This window comes from Dreissena polymorpha, chromosome 6 (genome assembly GCF_020536995.1).
Source record: "Dreissena polymorpha isolate Duluth1 chromosome 6, UMN_Dpol_1.0, whole genome shotgun sequence".
In the NCBI taxonomy this organism is placed as follows: domain Eukaryota; kingdom Metazoa; phylum Mollusca; class Bivalvia; order Myida; family Dreissenidae; genus Dreissena; species Dreissena polymorpha.
In genome coordinates this window covers 46,419,465-46,433,760 of record NC_068360.1, presented here as the reverse complement: position 1 = coordinate 46,433,760, position 14,296 = coordinate 46,419,465, and the positions used below count along the sequence as shown (strand labels likewise).

The following is a 14,296-nucleotide window of genomic DNA, read 5'->3' as shown; positions in this document are numbered from 1 at the left end:
GACTGAATTTTGAAAAATTATCCTGTATTTTCCTTATTTTTGGTATATATGAACAAAATCAAAGATAAGTAATAAAATTACAGAAATAAAAACTGTAAAAAATTGTTTTTTGTCATAATTGAAACATGTCTGACAATCTTCTATCCCATCTTTACCGCGACATTGACGGTATAACACCCCATGGAATAGACTAGCCTCTATCCCACCTTGTTGAATAAACCTGTTGTGTGTCAAATGACATCATGCGGTATGCGCTTAAATTAAGTTGATATTGTTTTGTTCATTGATCTAATTTTATGGGTTTTTTTAAACATTTTTTTTGTTTAGTAAAAATGCGATGGGATAAATTGAATACTAGGATTAGCGTTGAATAGAGAGAAGTTTATGTTGCTCGGCTCAAACACCAAAAGCGCTCGCCAAGGCATGCACTCCGGGCGTTCTAAGCCTCGCGACATAAACTTCTTTCTATTCAACGCTGACCTAGTATTCTCTATATCTACGATGGGCCCCAAGTTGACCTTGCTCTATTATTTCCCTTCACTGTTTTCATCCTTCAACTTTGGACCCATCTTATTAAACATTGTAGGATCCAGATCATGCTTTGAGGTCCAAATGCAGCACTTTAATGTCTAAATGGTTATTGTCTTATTTGCAATGCAGTGAAGGCTTATAAAATAATTTGAACACATGTACCTATATTAGTTTGCATGTTATGCACAAGACACAAAGGCCAACCTTCAATATCATCACAGTCAAGACTACAGCTCTATGTGCTGTCTTTACCATGCATTGAAGAGTTCTTAGTAAAGTGCACAAATGTTAACCAATTTATGCCTAGCGTCTAGAAAGGCGTTGGCAAACAGCGTAGACCCAGATGAGACGCTGCATGGTGCGGCGTCTCATCAGGGTCTGCGCTGTTTGCTTAAAGGAATTTCTGAAAGAAATATTCTAAATATAGAAATAAATATACTAGACATCCCGAATTTTGGAAATAAATTGATCCAATTTAGAAGGATGGGAGAGTCCACTAGGCATAAATAGAGGATTGTAGGTTGAACTACTGCACTGAATGAACTTTATAGTGTCATAACTAAACAATGTATAGCAGAGTTTATAACAGGTTTCATTGAGAGACTTCAGACATCAAACAAGTCAGCACACTGTTTATTGCCTACTTGAGACCATGATGTAATTATTCATAGTTGGTCTCTTATAGTTATTATACAATACTAACAACTTACTTGAACATTATTGCTTAATACAGTAGGGAAATATATGAATGAAAAGCTTCAAACAAGACAACAATTTATTTGGATTTATTGTTTCGCAATCCAACAAAAATAATAAAATATACACAATACAGACACTCGATAACAGTATTCATTCTTTAACAAACACAATGAGGAAAAACAGTAAATAATAAAAACATACAAGACTTAATGAGACATAATATGTATCGGGTCACACAAACATCTACGGGTTTCTTCAATAACTAACATGATCTGACTTCACTATATCATAAAAACCTACAAAAAAACACAACATATTTTTATTAATAGCAGTTTCTAAACAATATTTTAATAAAAGCAATTCTGTTTGTTATCCATGGTTATGAACAAGCTCTACTTCTTGACATACTTATGGTTACTTGTGTCTTATGTTAAATTGATTGTTATTAAAAATAATTCCTTTAAAAATGCCATTTACCGATCAGATTCAATATAAAAATTGTTCAAAATATTTGAAATACAACATGTATCTACTAACGCAGCAACACTATGGTTTTTATTCATAACCTCAATATATACAAAACAAGTGTATTTCTTGTTTGTGTAATCTGTAAAATGCATACCTCACCCCAACGTGTGTCAAATTCCATAATTAAGAATTTGAAGACATGCAATGAAAATCTCATTCTCATCAAACACAAATATTCAGACATTAATACACTGTTAAATACCATGTGAACAAATCTGGAAATAAAATACAATAACTTGTATATATCCTGCTACCATGTGTTCAAGTTCAAAAATACACAGAATACTATTCTGTAGAGCTAAGTCGGGTAATTTCGACACCCTAAGAGTAAAATTTGATTTAGTCCTGATGTGTCGAAATTACCCTCCAAGTGCCCAAACTTAACGAAAAACACCGTTTTGACTTGTTGATATTTGCTAACGAACGTTATTATCGTTGCCGGCATAACTCAAAACTTCGAGCGATTTAACTAAATGCAGCGGAGTGTAATTTCGACAGTAAGCGGCTAATTTCGACAATTAGCGGCTAATTTCGACACTTGTCTTTGTATTAATTTTCAACAACTGTTTTAATCAGTTATTTGCAGTGTATCTCTCAATTAATAGAATTTCACGATCTCTTTAATGTCTAGTGTTACTTAGGCTCGATTGGTCATTGTCGGCTCGGGTACTGCTAACATTTACCCCGGGAACATTGAAGTATACTAACATGTACCCCGGGTACGGTAAATATACTAAAACGTACCCGGTCGAAATAGACTGTACCCGAGTTTTATTCCCGCCCCAAATCAGATGTCGTAAAACGCGCTACCGATTACCGTTATTACGAAACAAACTTCTATTATTTGTTTTTATAAACTGAATCAACATGCTTTTTGAGTTTGGGTTCCGATAATATAGAGGCAATTTAACAGAAAATTGACATTAATATAAACATAATTAATCTTAAAAAAATAGCCGACGACGACCGATTTAGCGTAAAAATTACCGGGTAGGTTTTAGTATATTTACCGTACCCGTGGTATAGTAAGTATACTTAAGGTCATAATACACTAAATAGTTTCCCTATATAATTCAATGTAAAAGCGACAACTTTGAGCGAAAATAAATGCAACATTTTGCACATAGAGACCCCCATAACCATACCTTTTCTTAAAGGCCATTCTAAGCGGAATCGATTTATGCAATAAAAAGGATATGTCATGTACAATGCAAGAAAGAACTTGACACAAATCAAAATCGACTGTTTTTGCAATTTTTTTTTTCGGCCGTTTCTTAGTGGAATGTAACCTTTTCTAGTGCAATGGTTCACTATAGTCTTCACGTGTATCATATTTCAGGGATTCAGTAGTGAACACCTATTCATTCCCTACCATTATCTCCGCAAGATAACACCCGAATAATGGTAAAAGGTGTAAAACATGCCTTCCTGTCAACTATGATATTTTTTTAGAGAGTACAGCCCTTCATGAAGCGATCATTTAGTGTATTGTAACCTATAAGACAACGTTTACTGTTAACATCGCGAAAAATAAGAACTTCTCGATACGTATAAACCTATTTTCTATGTGCATGCCAATTTTCAGACCGATCTTTCACGTAGAAATGCTTGAAAATGCATTTTATTATAACGCCTGATAAGCCATGTGGCTTTCGCGTTCGGAGCTTTGATTTATAACGGGCGTTCAGGCGTTAAGCGATTACCCTAAGTAATTACAATCGGTCAAAATACTGGAATATTGTTACAAGCTATGTAGAAAAAGAAGTAAACAACTATTAAAACGTGTTCATGAGCTCTTTCAGCACAAATTGTTGCGATTTGAGATGCTCAAGACGAGTTTTTGTACGTTTTTTTTTCTTATTTTCCTCTGAAAACGTATTTTCTTCTTAAAAACTCACGATGCTCCTTAAATTCGTGAAACAAACTCATTTATTCCGTGAAATTCGCCAAAACGCGTCATATCCCACTAAAAGAATGATGATTTTCTGTAAATACAGCTCCTTTGAGACTTGACCTGGTTTTGCGTTTAGGTCATAATACACTAAATAGTTTCCCTATATAATTCAATGTAAAAGCGACAACTTTGAGCGAAAATAAATGCAACATTTTGCACATAGAGACCCCCATAACCATACCTTTTCTTAAAGGCCATTCTAAGCGGAATCGATTTATGCAATAAAAAGGATATGTCATGTACAATGCAAGAAAGAACTTGACACAAATCAAAATCGACTGTTTTTGCAACTTTTTTTTTTCGGCCGTTTCTTAGTGGAATGTAACCTTTTCTAGTGCAATGGTTCACTATAGTCTTCACGTGTATCATATTTCAGGGATTCAGTAGTGAACACCTATTCATTCCCTACCATTATCTCCGCAAGATAACACCCGAATAATGGTAAAACGTGTAAAACATGCCTTCCTGTCAACTATGATATTTTTTTAGAGAGTACAGCCCTTCATGATGCGATCATTTAGTGTATTGTAACCTTTAAGCGTACCCGGGGTACATGTAAGTAGTACCCGAGCCGACAATGACCATTCGATTGTTAATAAGGTTGTGGTGGTTTAGTGGATGTGGTGTCCGCCTAGCGATCAGGAGAGAGTGTTTCAATAAGTCGTAGGCTTTCCATGCAGTGGAGCTTAAATAAATAGGATTATACTAAACTAGTGTTAATTTTCAAATCAGAAAATTATAAATAAATTGTATTTAGAGTTCGTATTGTGCTTCCACTTGACTCAATATACAGTACAAACACCGTGTACTTAAACAAACGCCACTCGCCGCAATGTTCATCTCACTGTTAGCTTACCAATATGAACCCCGCGATGGGTATTCAGATCAAATGTCGCGGGGGCCGTTTGCCATAGACGAACACCGCGAATCACCGCGGACCCATAATATCTACCGCGGTGTTCATCGTGTTCGCTACATATAATTGAACATAAACGTATTGAATTGATCCCTTTCATTTAAAAGTGATAATGAATAAATAAATTCTATTTTTATGTACATGCTGGTCGAAAGGATGTGATAAGTATTAAAAATATATTGGCGACAATCAAACGCCTCCAATACATATGTGTCAACTGTATCTATCGAATACCTGCAACTTCTCCCATCTTTATCCATTTATACTCGATAATCCCATATACGCCCGATTTCCGTTTTTAAAGCAAATTATGTGAGGGTAATATAGACGATAAGAGTGCTCAAGAATGTCATGTTGTGAATTTCAACTAAAGTTAAAATATCTCGCGAAATATTTGGTATTGCGATTAAGAGTTAATAGTATTGATCATCTAAAAGCTTTATTCACGTTTCCGACGTTATGTACTGAACAAATTTAAGTGCATACGTGTGCACATACATATAATATCTACATGTAGTACACATGTTTATGATTTTCTTTTCTACGTGTACATTTAAAACGCGTGAATGACCCTCGCAGACAGGTGTTTACGGTGGTTGCGCAGCATCCGCGGTGATCACAGTTGATCCAATTAAAGATATAATTAAGTAAAAAAAATAAATACATTTTCATTAATTAATTACCTTCACAATCTTTATAAAGCTCTAATTTTATGTAATCTGCTTGACAAGATATAGAGAGAGCTAAATATAATATTCAATAAGCTGCGTCAACCATTTAAAGAGTAATTCTATTTAACAAATCTATCTTTCCATATGCGCTGGGAATGCTTGAAAACATTTGGAGTGTCGAAATTACCCACCATCGTATAATATCGGAGGATAATTTCGACACCCCACAAATCATAGTTTAACAAACGCTTGGCACTATTCCAACACAAATACAAGGTCAAGTGAAACAAATTTTATACTAGAACTTGTACAAATGCCAGAAATACAGCGAAATCCTGAAGGGACGTAATTGACAATTATGTAATCTCCCTTAGCGAAGCTCATAACGCTATAAAAATTCTCTAAGTAATACAATGTACGTATTTTAAATGACTCACTTACATGCAATCAGCGAGACGTTTGATAGAGAGATGTTATCTGGTGACGTCACAACACCAACTACGTCACATTTTACAACGAAATCATACGGGATGATGATGATTTAAGACAGGTCTGATAAATATTGTGAAAAGTGTCGAAATTAGACGACTGTCTGAATTACCCGACATTGCGCTACCAATAAATGCACTTACACTTTAAATGTATTTTAGTACCCTATGCTGAACAAATTATACTGACCACACATGAATATACAAATACATAAATGCTAAAGTTCAGCTGTCCAATAAGAAGATCAAAATTTAACACTAAAAAGATTTAAACAATTATGTAGAGGTAATTTTTTCAATGATGAAAGATACAGCACAAAAAATGTATACAAGATGATCACAAAGAAAGTGTTAGTATATTTAACCATATTTCATTAAAACGAATGTATTACTAAAATGTATTACTAAAATGCAAGATATGTAATACATGAACATTTTATAAGAAAGCTATTTTAGAAAAATTACTGGTAATCATAGATTTGAAGTTTTTTCATAAAAAGTCTTTCATGACAATGAAATTTAAAGTTTGATTTACTGGAGTTAATTTCTTTCAATGGCAAAAAAATGCATCACATTGTGCTAGATCTTAAATAACGCCACAAAACTAACTTTTCCACGTAAATGATTTTCACTTTATTAGTTGTGTAATCCAAAACAAGGTTTGCATATACCAACATACACAATTTCAAAACAATACATTTATAAATACTCAAGATTTTAATAAAACAACTGTTCTTATGTAAATGCAGGTGTAGCACGTGAATTTAAATGAAGGTGTCATATGACATCCCCGATCACAAAAACGGATACAAAAACATACACCATCCATTCAGTGTAATAAGTTATAATGGGACTTACTGTTTATTTAATACTGGAATTCACAATTAATAAATACTAAAATAAACACTTGTAACAAACTGTTTATAGTTTGAATACATGTACATGTATAAAGTGTTATAACCATAAAAATATAGATATATTCTTGAATATGTTTCATATATGTAAAACAGATCTGTAAAATCATTATTAATAATACCCAAAATATACTGAGCAAATAATATGTAGCTCTTTTGTGGACGGACAAACATGACCCTGTTTAATACATAACAAGGGATGAAATAAGCCCTTCAAGTAAAGATATCCGAGAAAAATAAGACCACAATTGGAAATATCATTAAACAATCAGATCTACAATTTAAATCAATGTAAAGTGAAGTGCTGACTGCCCTAGCTAATCTGGGACGACACTTTATGCACAAACATTAAGTGAAGTGCTGACTGCCCTAGCTAATCTGGGACGACACTTTATGCACAAACATTAAGTGAAGTGCTGACTGCCCTAGCTAATCTGGGACGACACTTTATGCACAAACATTAAGTGAAGTGCATACTGCCATAGCTAATCTGGGACGACACTTTATGCACAAACATTAAGTAAAGTGCTGACTGCCCTAGCTAATCTGGGACGACACTTTATGCACAAACATTATGCCTGATTTGTCCAGAATGCTGCTGCATTATATATCAAAGAAGGCTCGATTGGTCATTTTTGGCTCTGGTACTTCTTAAATGTATCCCGACCGTGTGTTCTTGAGTATACTTATATGTACCCTGCAGGTATGGAAAATATACTAAAACATACCTGGCCAATTTAGACTGTACCGGAGTTTTATTTCCGCCCTAAATAGGACATTGTAAAAATGGGCTACATAATACAAAACATTTTCTCTTGGAACAAAACCTGCCTCAACATTCTTTTTCGAGAAGAAGTTTTGATATTTTACAAAATATTGACATAAATATGAATATAATTAATTTGAGAAACAAGGGCTGTTTGTAAAACATGCATGCCCCCCCATATGGGCTTTAAGTTGTAGTGACAGCCATTTTGTAAATATGTTTTTTGTCACTGTGACCTTGACCTTTGACCTAGTGACCTGAAAATCAATAGGGGTCATCTGCGAGTCATGATCAATGTACCTATGAAGTTTCATGATCCTAGCCATAAGCTTTCCTGAGTTATCATCAGGAAACCATTTTACTATTTCCGGTTACTGTGACCTTTGACCTAGTGACCTGAAAATCAATAGGGGTCTTCTGCCAGTCATGATCAATGTACCTATCAAGTTTCATGATCCTAGGCATAAGGGTTCTTGAATTATCATCCGGAAACCATTTTACTATTTTGGGTCACCTTGACCTTTGACCTAGTGACCTGAAAATCAATAGGGGTCATCTGCTAGTCATGATCAATCTACCTATGAAGTTTCATGATCCTAGGCATAAGCGTTCTTGAATAATCATCCGGAAACCATTTTACTATTTCGGGTCACAGTGACCTTGACCTTTGACCTAGTGACCTCAAAATCAATAGGGGTCATCTGTGAGTCATGATCAATGTACCTATGAAGTTTCATGATCCTAGGCCTAAGCGTTCTTGAGTTATCGTCTGACAACCACCTGGTAGACGGACCGACAGACCGAAATGAGCAAAGCAATATACCCCCTCTTCTTCGAAGGGGGGGCATAAAAAAAGCAAACAATGACCAATTCAGTGTTAGTACCGGTATTCCTGGGTTTTTAGTACATTTTCCATACCCATGGGTACATTCAAGTATACTTAATAGTACCTGCCAGGGGTACTTTTAAGTAGCCAAGCAAACAATGCCCAAATCAAGCTCAAATAAGACATTGAACCAGAAAAGTTCATCACACTAAAATGTATATAAACACATCATACCGGAGGTCATGTCATTCAAAATATAATACAGGTCTTAATAAGCTTAAATTCTCAGCAGAAAAAAATAGACGTGTTGATTGAAACAAGGTTAACATGTCTAAATATTTTATTTGCGAAGTCCACAATGCAGAGTATGGTTATGTCAAGTATCATTACCATTTATGTATATAAACATGTCAGTTACATGTACAACTGTAAATTTAACTAGCTATAGTATAAATACTAAACTATCAAATATGAATTTAAAAATTAATAAATACTTCTGTCTCCATAGAACTGAAGATAAATAAATAAATAAATATAAAGGGATAAAATCAGCTGAAAGTAGGAAAAATCACACCTGAATATAACAAAATAAACAAGATGAATATTGCTGTGGATATTGCTGGATATTACCTTCTAAATACCTATATTTGAATAGATTACACTGTTTTTAAGCTGACACATACGTAAAATGTATGTTACATATTTGAGATATTACAGGGATTTACTTTTAGATTTGTGTTTTAATGCATCTTCAGTTGAAACAAGAATTAATGACAAATCTTTTTCTAAAGATCTGAAAAAACAATCGTCGTGATTAACATATTTAGTGTGTGTGTTCTTTTTAAATAATTTTAAATCATTCATCAATATCCTTTCTTAATGATAACTAAAAAATGTATGACAGTGTATGACACATTACAAACATTCCAAATTCTTTCAAATGTGTATCCATGTTATCAATTTCAACAAATGAGTATTCATCAACCAAATGGCTTTGCAGTATTATTCTTTGTTGTTATTTCAATTCCACACATTAACATACCCCTTTAATTCTATATTCTGGTAACAGGTCCCAAAATAAACATCCATAAAATGGGCCACACTCCGGATGGGCCACACTTCGGATGGGCCACACTCCGGATGGGCCACACTCCGGATGGGCCACACTCCGGATGGGCCACACTCCGGATGGGCCACACTCCGGGCTGAATGACTGTGTATGAAGTATCCTCCCAGATTAGCCTCTGCAGCTTGCACAATTTAAAACAATTATTCCATTGAAGCAGAAAATGTTGTTCCTGATAAGTCTGTGCAGACTGTGAAAGGCCTATCTGAGACCATACTGGACACAACTTCATTAAACCCTAGCCTCTCAAAGTGAGACCATACTGGACACACCTTCATTAAGCCCTATCTGAGACCATACTGGACACAACTTCATTAAGCCCTAGTGTCTCAAAGCGCACCTCAAATTCCTTTGGCGTAGGGAGAAAACCAAAGGATATTTTCAAAACCTCACATGGTTTTTGAAAAAGCACTACATCATACACATAGACATGTTGTTACTAAATATTACAATCAAATATAAACATAATATCATCTATTTAAGCATTGTTAAGATTATTCACATGTAAAACATTTTCACACATTATTTCACATACCGGTGATTTCTTTTTTATCAATCACCTTAAACACTTGAAAATGGTATGAAACAATTAGAGAAAAATTGTGACAGGTACTTGTGCTCATTTATGAAAATGAATCTACTGACTCCTCTCATTAATTTGCCAGTTTGTTTAATTACTGTCACCAGGTTGGATTAACGCAAAATGATAGAATTCTGATATTATGCAACTGTCCAAAAATATAGAATGTCTATTATAGGAGAAAATCTGCGGAGCAAAACACTATTTTTGTAAGTATTTTGACTACAAAAGAGGTTCAAAAACTAAGACTGTCTACAAACTTAAAAAGTAATTACGGTAGTAAAGTACTGATGTATCATAATTATTTTTTTTTAAATAATACTTTGATGAACATATTGTTTCTTGGAAAACATTCATCAATTCACAGTATGGAAATAAGAAGTCTACTTCCATATCAATAACTTTGATAACTCAAGCATGTTCATCATTAAACCTCATGTAGAGGTTATACTGTATCTATACACACGATAAACGACAACAGGAAGTTCCTATGGAGACCGTTGCTATGGCAATGTGTTCAGAAGTCCAGGAATGGTTCCACGTCTTTCTCAGCAGCTGGGGCCGTCTTCTGCCAATCATCCTCTGAGTAGGTGTCGAAGTTTTTGGTATCTCCGTTGTGCGTCACCTTTGGAATTATGGGTGGCTGAAATGTGAAAGTTGTGAATGTGTCAATGATCAGAAAGGTCGTAGTTCATACAGTTCTGCGACATTTGTATTTCTCTTCAGTGCAGGTTAAGTACGGTACTTTTGAAGACTGTAATTAACAGCAGCTGGCTTTTGATTGTTTTTATCTTTCTTCTACAACTTTTGTTTTATTTTTTATGATAACTCTATTTTAACAAAAATGTGATTTTTAGTTCCCTTTTTTGAAGTCATCATGTTGAAATCCTTCCATAAAAATCATGAAATCTTGAAATCATATGTCATAGCCCTAACATTACTGTGAAAAAGATGATATGCACAATTATAAGCAAACTTGACATCGTTTTGACAAAAAAATATGTGTGAATTATTTTTATCACAAAATGCTTTAATTTTGGACCATTCTATACCCCATGCTTTATTAGTGAATGTATTAATAAAGGCATATCAACATTGACCGTTATTACATTAACCCTTTGCACGCTGGGAAATTTGTCGTCTGCTAAAATGTTGTCTGCTGAATTTGTAAAATTAGCATTTTCTTCGATTTTTTTCAAAGATTACTATCAGAATAGCAAACAGTTTGGATCCTGATGAGACACCACGTTCTGTGGGGTCTCATCTGGATCCAAACTGTTTGCAAAGGCCTTCAAAATTCGGTTCCAGCACTGAAAGAGTTAAAGTTGCTGTATGTGACTAGCTACTGGTACCACAATTGCCACAATTACAACATCTGGGTACAGAAAAAGAGCAAGGTATGAACATAGCATTGATTACAAGAACTAAACACTTACATTATTTCTAGCAGACATAGTCATTCAGAACAAGCGAATCAGTACCTCTCAAAGTAATCATGTTAACCAGATACACTTTATCATGAAATGGCAACTTGACCTTAAACCAAAAGTATTTTGCTGCAGATGTTTCTGGTTATAAATTTAATTTTCTGATGAACACACATGTATTGATAACATTTTCTAAATCCCAATCGTCACTTCATACAATAAATTTATTTAAACAATATGGTGTTTGTTATCATATTTCGTTCCATTGTATTTACATCCTGTAATCAAAGAACACATCATTTTTTATATAATACATCATACAATTAAAATATAAAGATGAAGTGTGACTCCAGTTCATATGCAGCCAGTACATGTTGTAAAAATGACCAGTACATTGACCACTGCAGTGAACAGAATGAAGCAAATGGACTAAGCTCTGTGAAAAGGGGGTTTAATGCATGTGCGTAAAGTGTCGTCCATGATTAGCCTGTGAAGTTCCCACAGGCTAATCAGGGACGACACTTGCCGCTTTTATGGTCTTTTTCGTTTACTAAAAGTTTCTTCTTAGCAAAAATCCAGTTTAGGTGGAAAGTGTCATCCCTGATAAGCCTCACAGAGCACGGCCCGAATGGAATGTCATGATTTTGACCGTGGCAGTCAAAGGGAATAAAATAAGACAAAGCAAAAATACTAGCTATGCGTATAAACAAATATTTTTTATATTTCCGATTTTCAAGGCCAACACAAATAAAGGTGATTATGGATATTTTTATATCTCTAAATTATATTTTTATCTCGTACATGAACAATTCTACAAAACCTGTGTAAGTTTAGTAGAGCTTATATGAAAAGGTCAGCCTCTATTGCAGACATGTCCTCTTTAAGCATTTTCCTTGCAATGACCACAGGGGCCAGTCAAAAAAAATAAAATGAATATGTAAGAATCTACATATACTTTTTTTTTTTCGACTGGCCCCTGTAGCAATGACAGGGTAATTCTGGTATTTTTACCTCAATCTCAACAATTTTCCACTGAGTTGAAGTCTAATGAGCAACCAAATACTGGTCAAAACGGGCCAAGGTTAAATTAAAAATAAAGCTAGTATATTGCACACAGTACTTTTCTCATAACAAGAAACCGTCGGAGACGGGTGATGCTCCCCAAAGTTTTTTTGTCACAATATTGAACTATAGATTTAGATAAAAGGAAGCGTCTTGAGGGGGATAACTTTGGACAAAATAATACTATGGATGCTTTAGCAACTTAAAAATGTCAAAGGACCATAACTCTCTAAATAAATCATCTAACCCGAAACCACTAATAACATGTGCATCTCCTCAAGGTAGTTAAGCTGCCCATAAAGCTTCATTGTATTCCAGTCAGAAGTTGGTGAGAAATAGCCCAGACAAGAATTGCACTATGTGCACAGTTTATAGAAAATTTAAAAGGACCATAACAAAAATCATCCGACCATAACCGGCTGATAATATGCACATCTCCTGTTGGTAGTGAAGCTTCCCATAAAGTTTCATTGAAATCCCGTAAAAAGTTGCTGAGAAATAGCTCGGACAAGAATTGCACTATATGTACAATGGAAAATTTCAAAGGGCCATAACTCTGTGAAAAATCATCCGACAAGAACCGGCTGATAATATGCACATCTCCTCTTGGTAGTGAAGCTTCCCATAAAGTTTCATTGAATTCCAATCATTAGTTGCTGAGAAATAGCCCGAACAAGAATTGCACTATATGTACAAATAATGGAAAATTTGAAAGGGCCATAACTCTTTGAAAAATAATCCGACCAGAACTGGCTGATAATATGCACATCTCCTCTTGGTAGTAAAGCTTCCCATGAAGTTTCATTGAATTCCAGTCATTAGTTGCTGAGAAATAGCCCGGACAAGAATTACACTATATGTACAGTTAATGGAAAATTTCAAAGGGCCATAACTCTGTGAAAAATCATCCGACCAGAACTGGCTGATAATATGCACATCTCCTTTTGGTAGTGAAGCTTCCCATAAAGTTTCATTGAATTCTGGTTACCAGTTGCTGAGAAATAGCCCGGACAAAAATTGTGCATGGACGGACGGACACACGCACGGACATACGAAGCGGAAACTTTGTGCATCCCCCAAATTTTTTTTTGGGGGTGCAATAAAAAAGGGGCAATATCTCAGGTGCTCCTGCTCCAATTATGCCCAATATGAAAAGGGTCCAAGATCCCATGGTAAGACCCGCAAAATATGCAAGTTTTTGCAACTGTCATTTGTAATGATAACAGATGGACAAGTTGGTATGGTGAGCTAACAAAACATGTATTAAACAAGAATAAAAAAGATAAATCTCTGTAAAACCCTATAAAATTTGTTTAATCTGAAGCTAATATTGCTTACACCTCATAATAAAGAAGAGGAAGCATACTTGTATAACAAACCGAAAGATGTCCACAAAATATGTATACATAAAACGGAAATAATATATTTAATAATAAAGCAACTAATAACAGTAGCATAAGCGCATGGACTACGGTATAAGCTGTTGGAAAGCTAACACATAACTTTCAATAAGACTTTTTGTGTTGATTTTTGGAAAATGGTAATTATAAGCTGCATGCAGATTTTGAAATGTATCATTGCTCAAAATACGAATACTTTCCAAAATATAACCAAAAAAGCAATATTTATTGTGCTACGCTTAATGCTGGAAATGTTGCCTTAAAAAAAATCACATTTAAGTTGAACTACATGAATACCTCATCATTTAAGGTTATTTTAAGATATCCAATTTATCTTTATTTGTCCTTTGATGTACTTTTTTTTTATATAACAATTAAATTGGTCTTTAAATTTCACTTAAGCAAACA

At 34.5% G+C, this 14,296-nt stretch overlaps 1 protein-coding gene across 4 annotated transcripts in view; it reads right to left on the bottom strand.

Annotated features, from left to right (window-relative positions):
* Positions 1-1,301: 1,301 nt before the first annotated feature.
* LOC127833250 (cAMP-dependent protein kinase catalytic subunit PRKX-like) overlaps positions 1,302-14,296 on the bottom strand; it is a 74,832-nt gene continuing 61,837 nt past the window's right edge. For 2 of the 4 annotated variants that reach the window (XM_052358414.1, XM_052358415.1), the window contains one exon: positions 5,577-10,642. In XM_052358414.1, the coding sequence (XP_052214374.1) occupies positions 10,517-10,642 (126 nt within the window). In that variant the 3' untranslated portion in view covers positions 5,577-10,516. Of the gene's footprint in view, positions 10,643-14,296 lie in introns of all 4 variants that reach the window. The other 2 variants (XR_008027277.1, XM_052358413.1) reach the window with 2 other exon arrangements.